Consider the following 20,719-nt stretch of genomic DNA (forward strand, 5'->3'; position numbering starts at 1 on the left):
CAACAGGGGTACCAAGACCACGGCCAGGCCCCCCCCGAGGCTGCCCCACCATCCCTTCACCTGCCAGACTCCACTGCGTCCTTCCCAAAGGATTTATTAAAACACAGAACAGAAACCGGGACACACAAAGCACGAAGCGGATGCAGGGGCGTTGCTTACGGCTGCCGGTGTCACCACGCTCGAGGCGTCCCCATCCCAGTTCCAGCTGTCCCCTCTGTCCCACCCACATCCCCTCCATCTGCCTGCCCCAAGCCCGGCACATGTGGACCCCCAGCCACACTACAGCAGTGCCAGGGATTCCAGCAGGGCAGCAACGGGTGTGGGCTTGCTCAAACACCACCAGGACGAAGAGACGGCCCTTAGGGGGAAGCTGGGGAGCACAGCCGGCTGGGACATGGCACCACTGGCCTCCACTCACCCCTACACCTGCCAACACAACCAGACAAACACCGCAACTCCAGCCCGCCCTCCCTCCCTCCCTCCCCTCAGCCCACCTTGCCCAGACAAACTCTTCAAGTCTTCAATAAGAAAGTGCAAAAAATGTACACGGACACAAACCCCCAGCCCCGCCGCTCCCACGGGGGCTGCAGCAGGCAAAGCACACTTGAAGCGGGAGCGGGACAGCGCGGCAGTGCCGGCAGCAGCTTGTCTTCCACACAGGCAATGCTGGCACAATTTCCCTGCCGACCTCTGGCAACAGCAGCTCGTGGCCAGGGACAGGGGCCTGTCCCCCAGGGCTGCTGTGAGAAGAGAGGAGGGCTGTCCATAAGCCAGATCTGGGCCCTCCCCACATGCCAAGCCCACCTGCGGGATCTGCTCCCACCTCCACTGAGGCAGAGGCCAGAGTCAGATACTGTAGGCACTGGGGGGACAGCCCAAAATGGAGCTTCCATTTAGCTCCCCACTCCTTCATGTTCCCCAGCAAACAGAGCCCAGAGGGAAGAAAGCACAGCCTTACCTCAGCTAGGAGTGGGAGCTGCAGGGGGAAATCATGGGAACTGCTAAATATCTGTGGTGACAGAGGAAACACCTTGCTCACAACTGTCCTTTGGCGGCACTCCTGGACCACCCAAATCCACCCTCTGAATTTCTCTGCCCCAGAGCAAAACCCCAACCTACCAGTCACATAGGGTCCCAGAGGCATCTGGCTGTAGTTGACAATCCCACCTGGCCCCGGACCACGGAAACTTGGCCCGAAGTTGTTGTTGAAGATCGGAGCAGAGCCAAAGGAGCCCTGGGGAGGCAAGGAGGGAGAAAAGACATTGACCTGTAACCCTGACCTGACCATGACCCTGACAGTGAGGGCTCTGTGCCTGTCCCCACAGACCTGGGCAGCTGGATCCCCTCCACGGGTGGCCAGGCGGCTGAGGATGCTCCGCTCTGACATCTGCAGCCGGGCAGCCACGGGCGGGATGCGTGACAGCATGGAGGGCAAGCGTGTCACATCAGCCTTCATGTCACTCAGCAGCTCCTCAAGCTGGTTCAGCACTGCGAGTAAAGCAGAAGGTACTTGGGATGCCTGCCAGACCCAGCAAGCTGAGAGGAGCAGGCAGCTCCTGGCTGAGAGAACACAAGATGGGGACACCTGGCTTGGCTCCCCAGGTGAGGGTGGGGAACCCTTCCCAGCCTCAGAGCAGGCTCACCCAGCCCTGCAGGCACGCACCCTTGTGCAGGACAGCGTTGGCAGGCTTGTTCCCAGCCAGAGACTCTTTGGAGAGGTGCTGGTGGCTCTCAGCAAGGCACTCCACTTCTGCCAGCCGTGCGTTCAGTGCCATGGCCGGGTGACTGGGGTCTTGGGTCATGTTGAGGTACGCCGCCCTCCTCAGCTGCTCCTCGATCACCAGGGCCTGCTCCAGCAACTGGGAGGTGCAGGAGAGGAAAGATTAAGGACCAGACCCTGCCCCACTATAAACCAGTAAACCTCAGATCTCCTCACAAAGTCCACTCCCCACTTCGTTCACAGAAGTTGCTGGCAAACTCCCCCCTGGCTTCAGGGTGCTGCTCTGGTCCTCCCACCGACAAGGACTCACCAGCCCTGGACCTGCCACTCGCCTTAAAACGCCGAGCAAGGAACTTGTTCTTCATCTCGAGGTAGTTCCCCTTGTGTATCTCTGACTTGAAGGGCTCGTTCAGGATCACATAGCGTGGGTCGTTCTGGATGTCCTGCCAGCGGGCATAGCCATGACTGGTAAGGGAGAAATGTCAAGGGCAGAACCAGCCAGCTAACAGCCTGCCCACCACCCCACAGCGACACCGAGGCCCTAAACCCTCTCCCCACTCATCACTGCAGCACTAGCCCAGCTCCCACACCCCCAGAGAAGCCTCTCTCGCCTCGCTGCCTCCCACTCTGCCAGGTCAAAGGGTACGTGACAATTCCTGCCAACAGCCAGTAGTCATGTCGGCGGTGCCAGATGTCGTAGATCTTGCCTGAGGACATGGCAGCTCTCTCCTCATTCTGCCACAGCGTGTGCAGCTCTGTGGAAGCAGAAGGGAGACAGCCTGGTCAGGCAGCTGGACTGCAGGTCAATGCACAGCATGCAGGCAGGGCGAGTGATGGAACCTCCCAGGACCACCCAGACCCAGGTCTGCCGCTGCCAGCAAAGCACCAGCCCATCCATGGCCCATCACAAGGGTCACATTCCTTGAACAGGTTCAGAGCCTCTGCAGCAGCTTTGCAGAACAGGCCAGCACCTCGTCTCTCACTCTTACCTGTGAAGCCACCATCAGCAATGTTGAACATGAATCTGAAGTTCATGTTTCTGTCATCCTTCTTTCCATCCTCCTCTTCCTCTTTGTCACCATTTTGCTGGGCATCGCTTGGTTCCTTCTCCTCCTCCTTGCCATCCTCTGCTTGGCAAACACAAGGAATTGGCCTAAATTGTGCTCCACCACTAGAGCCACTGGTGTCACCCCTGCCCCAGTAACAGCCAGTCACTGCTGCAAAAGCCACCAACCCCTCCCAGCAGGTCCCATTAACACAGGCAGTGCCCACCCCAACAGGGTCTTGTGCTGGTGCTGATGGCATCTTTGCCACCACCCTGTGGGCACACTCTGTCACTGTGCCAGGCACTGGCCTCACTCTGGGAATTCTTCCCACTCTTCTCTCTCCAAAGCCTCATGCCTCACCTGGTTTGACTTCTTTATCCTCCCCCTTCCCCTGGCTGCTGCTCAACTCCGCCTTCTCCAAAGGCTTTTCTTGCTCTTGAATCCCCTCGTCTGCAGGAGGGAACAGGCCTACAAGAAATGCTTGACATGGAAAATGCTCTGCAGGGAACAACCTACTTATCCAGACAGGCTTTCCCTTTTAGGGTAAAGTGACTATATTGTTTGTATGTTCAAGATGCTCAAAGAACTTCAAAGAGAACATTCTTCTGCACTTTATCAAATAAATGTATTTTGTTTTTCCCTCTTCCTTGAGACATCTGAAGGAACAAATGTCCCCAAAATGACCATTTCATGCAATTTACAACTTGTTTTTTCAGGAATTTCTGCAGGACTTTGTGACATTCAGGTTTCCCGTAGTGACACACAGAAGATACAGAGCCTCACCTTTCACCAGGGGCTCAGAAGAAGGCTCAGCCTTTTCACAGTCCTCTTGCTTCTCTTTCCTTGGCCTCTCCTTGCTGTCGCAGCTTTCCGGGTGTTCTTCACTCTCCACCTCAGCACTTGCAGGTACCTAAATGCCAAGCACCCATTCCAGATCAGCCTGGCCCTCCCTTCCCTAGAGAGTGCCCCAAGCTCCCAGGCAGAGCAGGGGAAACTTCCTGGAGGAGATGCTGAACAAAACCACCTCACCTGGCTGTCGGACACCTTTCTGGGCTTTTGTTCCACCAGGTCCTTTTCCTCATGGAACCCTAGTTGTGCTTCTGTTTTGTCTGTAGGAAGAGCAAAGCCAGGAAGCTGTTGAGCAGGGCCCAATGGGTAAAACACCTGCAAAACCTCCTGGTGCCTTGGTCCACTTCCCTCCCAAGCCAGACCCCAGCCACAACCCCCTGGATACCTGCAAGGGCCCCTGGTCCTGTGTGTGTGTGTGCTGGACTGGCTGGGACAGGCGTGTTGGGATCTGAAGACACAACCTCGATGGATCTCTTGCCCTCTGGGCCCTCAAGAAGCAGGTCTGGGGTGCTGTACTTCCCATTGACATGCTCAAACTCCTGAACCTGGGACAGACACACGTGGTCAGGTCAAACAGAGCAGGGACATTCCCAGCTGGTGCCACAGAGTCGGCGTGTCCAGGCTGCTCATACACAGAGTGACCAAGCAGCAGGACTGCTGCACCCACCCCATCAGGAAAAGCGTCCAGAACATTCTTGAAAAGGCCCATTCATAATTTTACTCACTCACCTTCTTCCTTACTAGTGACATGACCCCAATGCGAGTCAGCACATGCTGGCGAGACAGCCCTTCCCGGGGAACGCCGTCCGCAAAGGTTTCAGCGCCGTCGGCCCCAGGCTCACACAAATGTCTCATGAAGAGAGACACGTAGGCCCTGCAGGGAAGCCAGACTTCAGTCCTGGCCCATGACCTCCCTGCTCAACCCAGCATGCACATGTCCTGTCACCCACGGATGAGGAAAGTCTCACACCCAAGAAGGGAACAAGAGATGCCATCTCAATGAAACTGCCTCCCCAAAAAGAGCCTACAGTGAAGGGGTGCAGGCTGCCAGCCTTGCCTGCCTGCCAGGAGCTCTGTACCTGAACTCCTTCTCGCTCTTCCCTCGCAGATCCCGGACCAGCCAGTGGGAGTTGAAGGCGTCCTGGGGTGGCATTCCCCAGCGCATGATGGCATTCAGGAATGCCTTGCGCTGACGGGCATTGAAGCCCAGAACCTGCAGGAAGCGAAGGCATCGCTGGGATCACAGAGTGGCCTCAGCAGCATGCAGCATCCTGGAGCCTCACAGCTGTGACAGGCATTGCTGGACCAAGACTGATGTCCCAGTGATTCAGCACAGAGGGATCCAGCCCTCAGGCAGCCCGGGAGCAACAGCACTGGCTGTGCTCTGGCTGAGGCTCACCTCGATGTTCCCCCCAACTCTTGCCAGCAAAGGAGGGAGAGGTTTGTCTCTGTCAGTCTTCAGCTGTCTCCGTGATTGTCTTCTGCCACCTAGAGCCAAGCAGCCTCAGTGATGGATGGGCCAGGCACCAAGGAAAGACACCTCATGTGCCTCAGGCTTCCTGCCCTCCCTCCTGATGGGATCAGAACCCACCACAGCACCTGCCCAGGCGGCAGGGTCCCTTCCAGCCACCACTCCCCAGGCCAGGACACTCCTCTGCCCTTCCCAGGCAAGAGGGAACCATGCCTTTTCCTCGTGGTGGACCAGACCACAGCACTGCAGAGGCTAAGGAAGAAGCTGGTTGCCTTCCCTGCCCTGGGAAGCTCCTCACCTGATAGAAAGCAGGGACATGGTCCCCTGACAAAAGCCCTGGGCACACCAGTCCCTCCAACCCAGACACTCCTGATGCTTCCAAATCCCAGGAAGTATCAACAAACACATCAACTCACTCTGGCCTTCTGGCCTCTCTTCAAAGTCTTCATCCTCATCCTCAGAGCCAATGGAATACTCTGACTGGTTGTCAGAGAGCTCATCCTGCCACTCTGCAGAACACAAGGGAGGCCAGGTTAGAAGACCCTGCCTGGGAGGCATGTGCTGGACAGGTCAGAGCATGCTTGTGGGTATGACAGGCATTCACTGCCAGGCAGCAGGGGAGGGAGACACAGCAACAGGAAATCATGTTCTCAGGCTTTACAGAATTAGCATTCCATTATGCAGCAAAAACAGAATTTGAAATATTTTGCCCACAGACATGTCTTTCCTAGATTCTTCCAGTAAAACCAGAGTTTACAAACCAACTAATAAATAGAAAAAAAATATTTGAGAATTTCTACACTAGAAAGTTTAGGAATCTGGGAAGTACAGATCCAGGCAATCTACCAGCTGCAGAGAGACACCAAGTGACAACTCTGTCTGTCCCGTGAGCCTGGTCAGGAGCCAAGCACCTGTGGCCATACCTTGGTCCTCCTGAGAGGTGTCATTGTAGTTGACCTGCTTGCGGATTCTCTTCCCTTTCCCCAGATTCCTGGCCAGATCCTCCTGCTGCTGCTCATAATGGTGCCGCAGCAGCTTCTCCCAGTAGTCAGGGTCCACATTCTCCTCCTGCTTAATGATCTCCCGTTCCACCTCCTCCTGCAGAGCCAGAGACAAGGAGCTGAGCACACAGAGCAGGAAGGGTCCTGCCCCATGCCAAGCACTCGCAGGGACAGGAGAAGGAGCAGAGGGAACACGGAGGGATGTACAAAGGGGTGATTGTAAGACATGATACTGATCACATTACCACACCGTCCTCTTCTCTCACAACATACTGAGCCACTTTAAAGGAGCTGAGATACTCATTCATGTTCTGCAGCTCCGTGTCATCAGTCGCATCCTGGTTTCGGTCCAAAAGCTTAGAGATGGCAGCGTCATCGTAGTGGATCACACTGCTGTCATCCACATCCTTATTGTCACCTGGAGAGCACAGCCAGGGGAACAGCAGTGCAAATGAGGGTGCTGGACAGTCCGCTCCAGAGCCAGGCAGGCTCAGGTGAGGGGATAGGGAGGGGGATGAGTCCCCCCAGCAAAGAGGGGCTACACACCTGGCGGGGTGCTACCATGCTTTTTTTTCATGCCGGGGGTTGCTGCACCCCCTTTTGTTGACAGCGTGTCCGAGAAGGGGGTAACAGCATCTGGCATTGCAATCCGCTGTCCCTGAGACACCATGCCTGTGGCACAGGGAGAGAAGAGTGAGCCCAGCAGCTCAGAGAGGGCCCTGCCCCACACAGAGCATTCCCACCTCACCCTCCACATCATCCTTGAAGAGTTCTTCCGTCCCGAACTTGAGGATGTCATCCAGCTCTTGTTTGGTCATGGAGCCTGACTTGGAGCCAAGCCCTGGGCGGACCACCAGGTGGGTGAGCATCATCTTCCTTTTGGCCACCTGGGTGATGCGCTCCTCCACAGAGGCCCTGGTCACGAAGCGGTAAATCATCACCTTCTTGTTCTGCCCGATGCGGTGAGCCCTGCTGAACGCCTGCGGGCAGAGGACGGAGCTGGACAAGAGGGCCATGCTTCTCACCCTCCAAGCTGCACGAGAGGCACCCAGTTGTGGACAAGAATGAGGGAGAAGTGAGACTGTCACAAGGGGGAGGCAGTTTTATATGTCAGGCGTCTCCTAGACTGCAGAGAGGCCTGGATGAGGCCAGAGGGTGCGGGAAGGGGACTGCTGAGCAGAAACACCCACAAACACAGGAGAAAGTGTCAGCAGCTCTCAAGAGAAGATACTGAATCCCACTGAGGGTGTGCAAAGAGAGAGCACAGCCAGAGAGGTACTTACTATACAGGAAGGAAAAGAGAAAGTCAGAAACCTGGATGTCATTGTGGGGATTCCAGTCAGAATCATAGATAATGACAGTGTCAGCCGTAGCAAGGTTTATGCCCAGACCACCGGCACGGGTGGAGAGGAGGAAGCAGAACTGCTGAGCCCCAGGAGCTGAGAACGACAAACCCAGAGGTGGGAAGAGGTGAGAAAGAAAGAAGCACAGCTCACAGAGAGGAGCAGCACCATTTCAGAGGGACAGAATGGCTCCTGCAGCCAACAAGCAAGAGGCAGAGGTGTCAAGGAGTGAAAACACATAGCTCCCTGGGAACCAGGTGCTGCAGAACCCAGCTGCAGAGCACAGGGGAAGCTCTGTCATCTGCTGAGCTCTTGGAGGGAAAGGCAGGAGCCCCTCCAGCTGAACAGCTGCTGGCACAGTCAAGGTTCCTTGTGGGAACCAACTCAAAGATTTTAACAGCATGGTACGAGCAGCCCCTTAGTGCCATAGGAAGCCAGACCAGCGAGTTTGGCACAAGCTCTGGGCACTGGCAGATGACTGCTGCTGGCCACACACTGTCATGCCCCCATGGCCCCCTCAGCAAGGTAGGAAGGTGAGTACCATTGAACCTGTCGATGGCCTCCTGGCGCAGGCCACCGGTGATGCCTCCATCAATGCGCTCGTACTTGTAGCCTTCATACTCCAGGAAATCCTCCAGCAAATCCAGCATCTTTGTCATCTACAGGGCAAGGCATGAGAAGGTCTGCATGGCCAAACACCCCTGCCTCCCCTGGGGAGCTGCCCTGCCCCTTGTGGTCCTTGCCCACAGCCCAGAGGCCTCGGTGGTGGAGGCACAGCACGGTCAGCAAAGTAAGCACAGCCAACAGGCAGCAACACTCACATCCCATCTTCTACAGGCAGCTCTGCCAGCAGGAAGGAATTGTGTCTGACTGTCCCTCCCCAAAGAGGAGCCTCGTGACTGTTGTCTTTTTCCTGTCCTGAGTTAATCGAGCTCTTAAACATGACAGGCAGTCCCTCAGGAGCGAGCTGGGACACAGCCCTTGCACCACTACTGCCATGGCTGCCTGGGGGAGAAGCTGTCACCAGCTATTCCACCTATTTCTGTCTGTTCCCAGCACAAATTTCCCATACATAATTTTTAAAAATTCCTTTAAAAATGTATTGATTATTATCCCTCCCTGCTCTCACCTGTGAGAAGATCAGAACTCTGTGACCCCCATCCCGTAACTTCTTCAGCATCTTTTGGAGCAGCATCAGTTTCCCAGAAGATTTGACCAAAGAATTCCCATCATAAGATCCATTGGGCAGCACAGGGGCCTCCTGTGAAGGCAGCATGGTCAGTGCCCACAAGGACAACCCACATTAACCTCATGGAGAACTTCACTTGCATTTCCAAAACAAAAAACTAAGTCCTTGTATGAAACCACTCGCATGGAAACCCACAGTGTTAACCAAAGCAGGATCATGGAAGCAGCTGCCACTCAACACTGAGACATGTCCAAGGGTGCAAAGGCAGGGGACGTACCACAGCTGCCACAGGGAACAGGTAGGGGTGATTGCAGCACTTCTTCAGGTCCATCATGATGTTGAGCAGTGAGACCTGGTTCCCACCACCTTTCGAATTCAGGGCTTCGAAGTTCCTTGTCAGTATGAATTTGTAGTACTTCCTACAGGAGGGAGAATGGGACAGACACCGTGTCAGCTGGGGCAGGTGTGGGACTGGCACAAACAGGAGGGCACTGAATTAAACCCCCCTAGTGTCACTGGAGATGCAAAAGGGACATTTGGAGGGTTTTAAAAGCAATTTAGCACCTAGTGCTGGGTGTTTCCAGTTGCTCTGGGGGGATCACAGCCCTGGCAGTGGGATGGATTGAGGGGCACAGCACCTCCACCACCACCCTCTGCTTGATGCCAGCCAAGCCCTCCTGCCCACCAGGTGGGGAAGAAGAGACAAGCCCTTTCCTGCAGGTGCCCTGGGCTGCAGGAGATGCCCCTGAAGCTGAACAGGTCAGCCTAGCAGAACCAGAGCTGCAGCAGAGCTGGCTCCAGGCTGACCCAGGCACACCAGCAGCACAGGCCATGTCCTAGTGCCAGGAATGGGAGAAGGGGATGCAGCCTCAGTGTTTTCTCCATGCCCCCAGAGCCAGCAGAGCCACACTGCCAGCCTCCCACGCCCCAAGGACTGCACAGGGCCCAGTCCAACCACATGAAACAAACCTCTTGGTGAGACACGCTTCCTGCAGCAGGCCACAGGCCAGCACGGTGCCTCTGACACCTCAGCATGCTGGGGGAAGCCAGACACCCCTGGGGAAGGCACTGGAATCACTCACTTCTGCATCTGGCTCAGCTCCACACGCACGATCAGCTCCGTCTTGGCCGGCATGTTCTTGAACACGTCGGCCTTGAGCCGCCGCAGCATGTGGGGACCCAGCAGGTCATGGAGCTTTTTGATCTGGTCCTCCTTGGAGATGTCTGCAAACTCCTCCAGGAACCCCTCCAGGTTGCTGTGGAAGCAGCCAGACCCCCATGGCACTAAGCAACAGGGGCAGGTGAAAGCAAAGGGATCTGCTGCTTTATGACTTAAAAACCAGGGCAGAGCTCTCAAGGCACAAGAGGAGATAATGCTCATGAGGAGCCACCCTGGTGGCCTGGGTAAGTGCAACTTACTTAAACCTTTCTGGAGTCAGGAAATTGAGCAGGTGGAAGAGCTCTTCCAAGTTGTTCTGGAGCGGAGTCCCTGTGAGAAGCAGCTTGTAATCGATCTTGTAGCTATTCAGTACTCTGAAGAACTGGAAAAAGAAATAAGTTTGGGTGCAAGGAACCAATGTGTCACTGTGGGACTCTGCAGGGTGCACACGGAGACTGAGCAGTGACCCCCATGCTGGGCACACAGAGCAGGGTGCCAGCATGTCCTGCTCCCAGCCATTCCCACAGAGCACAGGAGCAATCCTGTGCATCCTTGGGTCACACCACTTGTCTCCTCCTGCACTAGGGACAGTGAACGTCCCAGGAGCTGGAGACTGCACTGAGCCCAGGTAAAGGGGAAAGGAAGGAGAGGGATCAATTCCCTTCCATGACAGCCTGTCCAAGGACTGTCAGGCAGCCAGGCTGCTGCCTCTCCTGCTGCTGAAGTGCTTTTAATGCCAGGGGATGTTAAAAGCGAGGGAAAAAAAAAAAATCACTCACAAACGCCTGCCACCTACTTTGGACTGGTTGTTCTTCAGCCTGTGTGCTTCATCCACCACCAGACAGGCCCACTCTATGGAGCCCAGCACTGCCTGGTCAATGGTGATCAGCTCATAGGACGTGAGCAGGACATGGAACTTGATCTGGGCTTCCTTCTGGAGGAACAGAGGGAGAGAAAAGCTGGGATAAGAGAGCAGCCAACAGGACAGCCTCCACCTTTGCTGCTGCTGCATGGGATCCAAGATGAGGAGGGCTGCACCGCCTAGCGCATTGCTGAGTCGTGCCAGCAGAACATCCCAAATCAGAACCAAGCAGGGGGCAACAGATATAGAAAAGCTCTGGCAGAAATCAGTAAAGCTCATCACAAATTTTCTGCGTTTGTAAACAATGCTTCCCCTCTGTGGGAAGCTGATCAGGGATCTAACCAGCCTCCCTCTCCAGGACAAATTCTCCTCTCCCCTTCTTACTGACAGCACAGACACAGCTCCCACCTTCATCCGGAAGACCTTCTTCCCACTGCGGATGGCGTTGTCTTCAAAAGAAAACTCATTTTCCCGGATGACCGACCGGCTCTCCTTGTCCCCCGTGTAGGTCACCACGTAGAAGTCAGGTGCCCACATCTCAAACTCACGCTCCCAGTTGATGATGGTGGAGAGGGGGGCACTGACTAGGTACGGCCCTTTTGAGTGGCCCTGCTCAGGAAGACAGAGCCCAGGCTGTTCTCCCTGTACCCAGCAGCTCTCAGCCACCTCGGGGACTGCCAGGTGCCCCACTCACCTCCTTGTACAGGGAATACAAGAACACAATAGTCTGCACTGTCTTCCCCAGCCCCATCTCATCAGCCAGGATTGTATCTGTCCCTTGTGCCCAGGAGAATCTCAGCCAGTTCAGCCCTTCCAGCTGGTAAGGGTGCAGCGTGCCTCCCGTGGCATCAATGTACCACGGCTGCTTGTCAAACTTCACCGTAGGCTGAAAAGAGAGCCATGGCACAGAGCAGTGAAAATCACCTACCTCTCCTTGCCCTACACCCAAGAACACCCCTCTTTGGGTTTGTAACATCCACCAGCTCCAAAGGAGACACAGACATGGTCCCTGACACTGCCCAGCCCCCAGGCTCCTCACAGCAACACCACTCCAGAATTTTCAATGGAAACAGGGTTCCCAAAGGAACCAGAGGAGGACAGCATGACAAGACAAGGGCACAGACAGCCCACCCTCCCTCCAGGTTCCCATGCCACCACACTGTCCCCACCACTCTCACTCACATCCACAAGAGGTGTTTCTGGAGGCTTTTCCAGCTTCTCCTCTTTCAGCTTTTTCCCTTTCTTGTTCAGCTTCTTCAGAGGGCGCGTGTCCTCCCCCAGCATCAGCTCCCTGTGACAGCCAGCACACATAAGGAATGGCAGGGGGTCACTCTTCTCTCAGCTCCAAGCTGAGGGACAGAGACACCTCCCACATTCCACTGTCCCTCTCCCCACAGAAGCTCCTCTGGTCCGTTAGCAGGGGCACTAACAGGATATTGATTTTCCCCTCACAACAGTCCACACAAGAGTCTCCAGAATGAAAAACAGCAAACTCAGAGTACTGTGGTTTTCCCCCAAAACAGGCAGCATGGCCATGGAGACCATGGATCCCATGGCAGTGCAGACACAGGGGAAGGGGAGCACAGGCTGCAAACGAGCAGGTGGGATTGCCCAGCAGCCCTAGAATGGCACATCAAGAGGGCCAGCCTTCATCAATGCTGGGCTATTGCTCTTTGAAGAGAAATCACTGCAAGCAGTGCCAATGTGTTCAAAAGGGGGGCACCTCTGTGTCCCAAACACCTGCAGGGGCTGCCCTGGCTCTGCCCAGCTCCCCCAGCTGTGGGCTCACACCTGTGGTTCCAGTAGAGGAGTTTGAGGTTCTCATAGTAGGGGATGTCTATGTCATCAATCTCCCAGGTGCACTGGTCATAGGGCAGGTCCTTCCACTTGATCAGGTAATGGATGTCTCCCTTTTTATCAAAGCTGCAACACAGGGAAAACTTATCAGGGAATGCCACCAGCCCCTGGGAGCAGCTTGCTGTGATCTGCTTCCACAGAGCTGGATACTTCATCCTCTGCCTTCACCACCAGATCAGGACATCCAAACTGAGGTAGAAAAACATGAAATATTGACATTTCCAGCAGAAATGCCTATTCATCTTTGAGGGTGTCAAACCATTAAGCTTTACAGGCTGCTTTTCCATTCCACTAACAACCTCATTTCTCTGTTTCACCAGGCTTGGATGGATACCAGTGCTTCCCCTCTCACCTGCAGCATTCACCAGTCTAGGAAGTTCTACTTACACTAAAAACAGAATAAACACACTTCCAAGTCTGAGTCTGTGCCTACAGGGAAACCCACTGCCTTTTTTGTGGACAAGGTAAAGCTCAGACAAAAATCAGACAGACAGCTTTAGTTCTTTCCTGCCACACAGCCTCTCAGCAGAGCTGCTGCTACTCCTTGATATTTCAAGCTGCCACCTGAAATGTAGAAATTCAACAAAGACATATCTCAAGCCACTCAGTGCAGAAAGCCCATCTGCACAGCACATCTCATTCACAGGGAATTTCTTCTACAGAAAAGAAACATCGATGTCAAGGTTCTGTAAGGAAGTTGGCTACATGCTCCAACTCTTCCCCTCAGCACCATCCCCATCAGCATCAGAATGGTTAGGCTGTAACAGGACCCAAACAGCATGACTGGGAAGAGTAGAACACCGTGTATCCACCTTTGGGAAAATTTGCTAAAACGCTATTTTTTAATGTGCAACATAGCAGAAATCAAAATAAGGCAGCATGGATCCCCCTCCATCCTCAGCTTCAGCCCAGAAGCAAACCTCAGCACAGGCCAGAAGCTGGAATCCCACCAGCCCAAGGTGGTGGAATTGCAAAGAGACCTCAGCACAGGCCAGAAGCTGGAATCCCACCAGCCCAGGGTTTTGGCCTTGCAGAAGGATGGCACAGTTTCGCTCACAGGCTCCTCACCTGTGGTTCAGGATGCGGTGGATCATCATCCACTCGGGTTTGATGCCGTAGCGGTAGAACCGCTCCTCCATCTTGGCATACTGGGGGTCCTTGTTCTTCCGCTTCTCCCTCTGGCTGTCCTCGTCCCCGGAGCCGTAGTCAAAGGCCGGCGGCTCATCCATGTCGTTCTTGCGTTGGTAGTTGCGGTACATCACGGTGTGGTAGAGCTCCAGCTGCAGCACGAGGGAGCCACGCTCAGCCCTCGGGCGCTGGGGCCGGGCAGGGGCTCCACACCAATGCCACGTGGGCTCACCTGCAGCTCCTTGACCCAGGAGCAGTGCCAGTAGGAGAGGCCTGCCCACTTGACAAAGAACTGGCGCTCCGGGATCCCCTCCAGCACCTTGGGCGGGGGCAGACCCAGCTGCGGGTCCGCGGCGGGCAGCACGGGTGGCAGCGGGGCCGGCGGCTCCTTCCAGGCCCAGTGCAGAATGCGCTGCACTTTGCCCTTCAGGGGAGGGCACTGGGGATACAGAGGCAAACAGGCAGGAGTTTAAGGTGAGACCCTGCCAGGAGCCACAGGGAACTAGAGCAGGGAACTGAGGGGCAGAAGGGGGCCCTCAGTGCTAAGTAGACAGCAGCCAGAACAGGGTGTCTGAGAAGTGTCTGTGACACTTCTGCATCCCCCACGGGGACAGGTCTTGCCACCAGGCACAAAAGGCCCCTCTCCATAGGCCACATGTGGAACAAGGCTTGACATCCCATCAGAAACCAGGCCAGGATGCCAACCAGCAATTCTTACAGGAAGACCACAGAGGCAGCAGAGCCTTCCAGAGCCAACCCTGCGCCCTCAGGCACACACACCTGGCAGCAACACTCCTCAGGGAGGGGTTTGGGGCAGAGGGCAGGGCTGTGAGGGGCAGCAGCAGCCAGAGAGCCGCTGGCAGGCCAGGCAGGTGTAGGAGCAGGGACAGAGTAAGGAATGGGTATGCTAGTAACACTCACTGTACAGCGTGGGCAGAGCCATTCACCGTTTGGGATCTCTGGCAGCGGCGGGTTCAGGCAGTGAAGGTGGTAGGAGGACGGGCAGGTGTCGCAGCACAGCAGCTCCCCTCCGTCCTTACACACCCGGCAGAACTCCATGTGGTCATCCTCCTCCTCCTCGCCACCATCCTCTTCCTCCTCCTCTTCCTCCTTCGGCTCCCACTGGATGCCCTCCTTCTCCTGGGGAAGCACAGCCAGTGTAACACCCAGGGTTTCAACCACACCAGCAGCCACCCAGCCCCGAGGGGCCCCGACCCCACTCACACAGTGGGGGCAGCTCCACTTGCCCTCGGGGGCCTTCTCCAGCTCGGGGTCCAGGCACACCAGGTGGTAGGCGCGGGGGCAGGTGTCGCACAGGATGATCTCCCCGCCCTGCTGGCACACCTCGCAGTAGTCCTGGTGGTCGGTCTCGTACCCGTCCCCCTCTTCAACTGCAAGCAAGGGACAGGTGACAGTCAGAGGGGTGGCAGAGCAGCCAGCTCTCCCGGAGGGAATGGGACACTTGCTCCTCTACCATACAGTTAAGGAAATAAGGACAGCATTTCACCTCAGACCCCTCCTGTTAATTCCCACTACCTCTCTGTCCCTCAGCACCACAGTTCACCTTGGCACACAGCATCATCTCACCTCTGTCTCTCTTTCTCTCTCCACACTGTATCATCCTTTGGTTCCTTCAGGCTCTCAATGGAGAATGCCAGAACCTGGAGAGGTTGCAAGGGAGGCCGGTCAGAGAAACCTCCCCAGGCACCAGCACCAGCTGCAAACGCACCATGCAAGGGTGACACGGCCAAGGACAGGACTCCTCTCCTGGGACTACTCTGCTCTTCCTCAGGGCTCCCTGGCACAGAGGCAGGAGCACTCTCAACACATCATGGAAGGGAAAAGGAGCAGAGGAACGAGGCATTGCAAGTGCCAGAATGGCTCATCTCAATTCCCAGCTCTGCTACAAACTCCTGCCATGGAACTCAAACCTTCCACTCCTCCAGCACGCAGCAGGAACTGCCTACATCCAGCACCAGGGACCTCACAAGGCCACAAGCAATGCCCTTCACACACAAGATGTGGGGCTATCCAGCCAGTCCAAACCTTGCTGACCAGTGGGGAGGTTGGCCAGTGTCACACCCTAACTGATCGCCAGCCCAGAAGCTGCCCTTCCATTTCTTGGAAGCAAAAATCCATCAGAAAAGCTAAGAAGCCAAAGGACATGCCTGGATCTGAAATATCTCATCTCAAACAATGCTCAGCCAAACAAGGACACAAGACAGAAAGGCAACGTGCTCAGCACAGGGGGCTGCTCTCCAGAGCAGCACGAGGACAGAGGTGCTATGGCACAATATCCACCTGGGAAGGGACAAAGGGACACACACACAAATGTGGCCACACAGCCACTGGCAGATCCTGACAGATCCTTTCCATGGTTCACATGCCTCCCTACCCCTGCAACGCTACCACAGCCCTGCCACCTGCCTGACTGCACACCTCACACAGACACAACATCCCTCGCCTTCACACCTTCTCACCCTGCTCTGCTGGGAGCTTGCCACAAGCCATATCTCTCCAGGGGCTGCTCCTCAGAAAATCACTTCCCTGGAAACCCCACAAACTCTTAAACTTCCTTGCAGGCACGAGCCCCCAGCAGCAGGGCCTGGACACCAAGAGAGCACCTCACAGTCCACTCACACAGATAGGCACAGACACAGGCACATCCTCTGCCTCCGAGCCAGTGGCAGACACAGCCCGGAGCTGCACGGGCCAGGGAAGCACCATCTGAACAGGGAAATCCAAACAGAACAGGAACAGAGTACAAAGGATGGCCTACTCCTCTTTTTCTTTTTCCTCTTCTTCCCTCTCTTCCCCAGGCCAGCCGAGCACTCGGAGCGCATGGAGGAGCTGTTGATGCTGGCGCTGTCAAAGTCGGATTCTTCCCGTTCCTCCTCTTCGCTCTGCAGAGGGAAAAAGCAAAGCACACCCAGTCCAAGTGCTGGCACCCAGCTGTCATTCCACTGCTGGGGCTGTGTTCCCCTGGAGAGGAGCAACCCTATACTCCCATCCTGTGCATCCAAAGACCCCTTTTTCCAGTCCTTGGCAGAACTTTGTTCCCTCTCTCTCTTTTGACACCTATTTCAGCCATGCCATCCCTCCTGTGTCCATGCATGCAGGCGTTCACACTTGGCATTCCCACAGCATTAAAGGAGTCAAAACAGGCCCAGCATTCCATGGATTTAAAACACAATAACACATCTGAACTCTTACTCGGTAGACTCAAGAATGCAAATCCTGACACTCCTAACCAGGCACTCAGGCTCCAGCTGCAGGAGCTCTTTGTGACTCTCTGGAAGGTGAATGTGTGGCTCTAGAAGCACGGGAGGAATTTTTTGTGATACAATTGAAAAATCTGCAGCAATGAGTGGCTCCTGCCCTTCAATCTTCAACACACGGATGTGCTTGCAAACAGGTTGTATTCTGTAAATTAGAGCTGGAACTGCAACACAGTGAGCTGAGGGGGTTTGACTAATATTATCAACACCTAGAAGAGCCCCACCCCCTGTCACTTGTTATCTAAGGACATTATTCTTTTAAATGCTGCTAACTCCTTGAAACATGCCTGATACTGGTGCACTGAGAAGAGCCCAGTGTGCTGTGGCATCCCAGGCAATGCCACGGGACTCCAGCTGCCGTGGGCAGACCCTGCTAATGCAATTAAAGCATCCCAGAATTCTCTGTGATGCACGGTTCAGCTGCAGTGCAAGCCCTGAAGAACTCCTTTGCGAATGAAATCTGAAATGATGGCATTATCACCCACACTGCTGGAAGTAAACAGGGTCATGTGATTTTAGCAAAAGCTGTGGCCAGACACGAGTCTCACAAATCTGAGCCTGGACACGGGTGAAAGTGGATGTGCTGATCAGGGCCTAGTGCCCCATGGAGGGGCAAAAGTGAGGCTGTGACACCCTGACATGGGGTGGGCGCCCCATCCCAAACAAGAGCTTGTCCCAGTACTTCCCTCCCAGACCCAAAGCCCTGAGAACTTACAGAGGAGCCCTTTTTCCTTTTGCTGGGGATTCCTCCAAACCGAAATTTCAAGCCTGCCATCTTTTTCCCTTTCCCCTTTTTCTTCCCGTCTTTGGAGCCCTTGATTTTCTTCCGTACACCTGGACCTGAAGAAATGGAAAACTTATCTGGTACTCTGCAAACAACTGTCACCCAAATCACCCACCAGCACACTGTAACAGCAACTTCCCAAGGCAGAACACGGCACAAAGGGAGATCCCTCTACTTTCCCACTGCCGCTCAGCTTAATTAATTGCCACAAAGTGCCAAACATCCAGCAGGCCCAGAGGCTTGATCTACCATGGTTCATGAACCCATGCCTCTCAAGGACCTCAAGGACAACGGGAGCTGCAGACAGCACTCTGGCATCCTCTTTTCCTCCCGGGTTTGCTGAAGCTTGTGCTCTGCAGCCTTGTGCCAGCTCTGCTGGCAGAGCAGCAGTCACACGCCACTGGCAAGAGCAGCCCCCCACAAGTGGCACCCACCCTTGCCCTCCTTGGTCTTGGCCTTCCTGACCACCGTGGGCAGGGCAGCGTGCTGGGGGCTGGCGGGGAGCGCCGGGGCGATGGTGACAGTCTCCACAGCTGCAGCCACCGCTGCCGCTGCCGCCGCCGCCGAGCTGCCCTTGAAGGGGTTGTTGGCGCTGAACTCTCGCCACTTGGCACCGAGCACTGTCATCATCTTGGACATGGGGATCTTGGGGTTCTTCCTGGCAATCAGAGGCCTGCAGGGCACGGGAGAGGGAGAACCACGTTTAGCAGCACTGTGTTGTGTGTCTGCTCCTGCCCTCACCATGCTGGTGCTTCAGCCTGGCAGCGGTGCCTCCCAGCAGGAGTTTCAGGGGGAGGCAGAAGAAACCTTTGCTTCCTTAAGCAAATAGATGTAAGGGGGGCACCTAAATCTCCTCAGAGACTTCCCTTCCCTCAAATATCTGCTGTGCTCTGAAAGGCTCATGGTACAAGCAGAAATTCATTAACACTGTTTTTCTCATGAAACTTTTCAAATAAGCACACACAAAATATGGGGCTTTGGAGAGCAGGAGAGAAAAATGCTTCCGTTGTTTCCAGTCAATCCTCCAAATAAATGGAGTTCTGAGGACTGAGTTGGGAGGAAGAAGCAACAAGGAGCTGGCGATGCAGAATTGACTTCACAATTCATCTGCTGACTGAGTAATGCCCAAACCTCAACCACCAGGTCCACATTTCCCTACCTGAGGAACTGGCTGAAAGCCTTGTAATTCGTCAGAGTATGGTAATCCTCTTCTGAGAAAACATAATCTACATCATCGAGACCCCATTCCTCCATGAGCTGGGCTGAGCTCTTGGGCTCCTGGAGATTTAGAGAGTCATCATTAACGCAAACAGCCACGGCTCTGCAGATGAGCAGCACAAGGCTGGCTCTGTCATGTGCCCCACATCTCCCTGGTCAGTGATATGCAGGGATTTGTTTCTGGGATTTATGAAATAGCACACGCAAGCGCTTAATAAATTAATGCTTCATGCAGTCCCAAGAAACAAGTTAACACAGCACCATGCAAATGCTCCCCACCATGTAACACTATACAAGGTCTTGGCAAGTTTCACAGCTCCAAGAAACTCAACTTCTCCCTGCACTCAAGATAAGTACCAAGGTAATAGAATTTCTCCTGTCCCAGTCACCTGCAGCCTCATCCTTGCCAAACCCAAGGGTTTCTCATTAAACCCTCAACTCCTCTTGTCCAAGCCTGGCCTCAGGCACTAGGACCAGCTCAGAGTAAAGAAGTCTTCTGTACCTTTAAACTTCCATCCTCATTGTCATCCTCCTCTTCATCCTTCTTCTTTCGTTTTGGCTTTTTCTCCTTCTTGTCTTTCAGTTTTTTCTTCTTCTTTTTGTTGGGAGAATAGTCACTCCCTTCACTCTCTGATTTCTCCTCAATCTCCTCTTCATTTTCTGACATTTCATCATTGCTCCCCTAAAACAGAAAGGGACAGTGAAGAACAAGCCTGTCCCCACTTCAATCTCCTCCCACATGAAACCACCCATCTCCAGCGGATGGATGAATTCTGCTTCCCCACAGTCAGAAAGGAGCAGGTTCTGATGACTACACTTTCCCAGAAAACCAGAGCAGGGACTGCCCAGGGGATATTTTTGTTTATTTCTGAAGAGATCATGACCCACTGCACAACACTGACAGTAACACAACTAATCACCATCCCAAGGAACGTGGCTGCCTGCTGGGCAGAGCACTCTGGTAACTTCCTGGGCTGCCAACACACACGGTCAGGGCATGTCCAGCCTCCTACCAACCAGCACACCCAAATCCTTCTCAGCAGGGCTGCTCTCAATTTCTCATTGCCCAGCCTGGATGGATATCAGGGGTTGCCGTGATCCAGGTGCAGCACCTGCACATGGTTTTGCTAACTGCACGAGGTTCCCACGGGCCCCTCCTCACTTGTCCAGGTCCCTCTAGATGCCACCCGGTCCCTCGGGGCACTGAGAAGCACCAGGGCTCAAGCTCCAGCCAGCACAGTGCCCAGCCCTGCCAGCCCTTCCCGGGCCTGATCCCAGTTCCCTCTGCCCATCCTGCCCGGTGCCACCAGCCCAGCCCTGGGCGCTGATCCCCGGGGCTCCCTCCCGGCTGGCCGGTCCTCCTGGCTCGGAGCAGCCCGCGCCGCTGCTTCAGCGGAGTTAGGAACAGCTGGAATTGGGCACAGGATAATTGGTTTCCATGGGAACTGCTGCAGTACAGGTTGAATCTCCCTCTCCGCTGCCTTCCCTGCCAAGGACCTTCATCTGCCTGTGCTGAGGTTCCAGGCACAGCCCGGCTGTTCCGCGTGGATTTTTTTCCGCGCGGCTGCAGCACCGATTTGTGCATCACCCCCGGCTCCACTGCGGCTGCTGCCAGCAAATTCTCGCGGCAGCGCGGTATGGCAGCCCCGAGGAGCCCGGGGACTGCAGCGGGCACAGGCACTGGCCTCACACCTCACCTCACGACCTCACAAGGCTCATCTGCCTCCACAACTCTGGAGAAGTTCAGGAAAAGGAAGCCCCATTCAAGGCCTTCCATCTTTTACCCCCTGACCCCGAGGGCAGCTGGGGTGTAG

At 55.0% G+C, this 20,719-nt stretch overlaps 1 protein-coding gene across 6 annotated transcripts in view; it reads right to left on the reverse strand.

Annotated features, from left to right (window-relative positions):
- CHD5 (chromodomain helicase DNA binding protein 5) overlaps positions 1-20,719 on the reverse strand; it is a 32,623-nt gene that overhangs the window by 9,093 nt on the left and 2,811 nt on the right. For 2 of the 6 annotated variants that reach the window (XM_021534257.3, XM_085558835.1), the window contains exons 3-42: positions 19,408-19,587; positions 18,847-18,965; positions 18,122-18,360; positions 17,619-17,743; positions 16,405-16,528; positions 14,850-15,016; positions 14,547-14,765; positions 13,858-14,064; positions 13,566-13,777; positions 12,432-12,563; positions 11,823-11,931; positions 11,335-11,526; positions 11,049-11,249; positions 10,575-10,712; positions 10,039-10,160; positions 9,702-9,875; positions 8,897-9,038; positions 8,560-8,691; positions 7,972-8,089; positions 7,402-7,526; positions 6,836-7,067; positions 6,634-6,759; positions 6,333-6,505; positions 6,010-6,184; positions 5,503-5,595; positions 5,015-5,103; positions 4,695-4,828; positions 4,345-4,489; positions 4,001-4,160; positions 3,796-3,875; positions 3,550-3,676; positions 3,127-3,234; positions 2,710-2,847; positions 2,367-2,475; positions 2,053-2,185; positions 1,664-1,859; positions 1,328-1,488; positions 1,120-1,234; positions 959-1,009; positions 78-740 (exon numbers count right to left, since the gene is read on the reverse strand). In XM_021534257.3, coding sequence (XP_021389932.2) covers positions 1,002-1,009; positions 1,120-1,234; positions 1,328-1,488; positions 1,664-1,859; positions 2,053-2,185; positions 2,367-2,475; positions 2,710-2,847; positions 3,127-3,234; positions 3,550-3,676; positions 3,796-3,875; positions 4,001-4,160; positions 4,345-4,489; positions 4,695-4,828; positions 5,015-5,103; positions 5,503-5,595; positions 6,010-6,184; positions 6,333-6,505; positions 6,634-6,759; positions 6,836-7,067; positions 7,402-7,526; positions 7,972-8,089; positions 8,560-8,691; positions 8,897-9,038; positions 9,702-9,875; positions 10,039-10,160; positions 10,575-10,712; positions 11,049-11,249; positions 11,335-11,526; positions 11,823-11,931; positions 12,432-12,563; positions 13,566-13,777; positions 13,858-14,064; positions 14,547-14,765; positions 14,850-15,016; positions 16,405-16,528; positions 17,619-17,743; positions 18,122-18,360; positions 18,847-18,965; positions 19,408-19,587 — 5,679 coding nt within the window. In that variant the 3' untranslated portion in view covers positions 78-740; positions 959-1,001. Of the gene's footprint in view, positions 1-77; positions 741-958; positions 1,010-1,119; positions 1,235-1,327; positions 1,489-1,663; positions 1,860-2,052; positions 2,186-2,366; positions 2,476-2,709; positions 2,848-3,126; positions 3,235-3,549; positions 3,677-3,795; positions 3,876-4,000; positions 4,161-4,344; positions 4,490-4,694; positions 4,829-5,014; positions 5,104-5,502; positions 5,596-6,009; positions 6,185-6,332; positions 6,506-6,633; positions 6,760-6,835; positions 7,068-7,401; positions 7,527-7,971; positions 8,090-8,559; positions 8,692-8,896; positions 9,039-9,701; positions 9,876-10,038; positions 10,161-10,574; positions 10,713-11,048; positions 11,250-11,334; positions 11,527-11,822; positions 11,932-12,431; positions 12,564-13,565; positions 13,778-13,857; positions 14,065-14,546; positions 14,766-14,849; positions 15,017-15,212; positions 15,287-16,404; positions 16,529-17,618; positions 17,744-18,121; positions 18,361-18,846; positions 18,966-19,407; positions 19,588-20,719 lie in introns of those variants that run through there. The other 4 variants (XM_085558836.1, XM_085558834.1, XM_021534258.4 and 1 more) reach the window with 4 other exon arrangements.

Source organism: Lonchura striata, chromosome 21 (genome assembly GCF_050655825.1).
Source record: "Lonchura striata isolate lonStrDom1 chromosome 21, ASM5065582v1, whole genome shotgun sequence".
In the NCBI taxonomy this organism is placed as follows: Eukaryota; Metazoa; Chordata; class Aves; order Passeriformes; family Estrildidae; genus Lonchura; species Lonchura striata.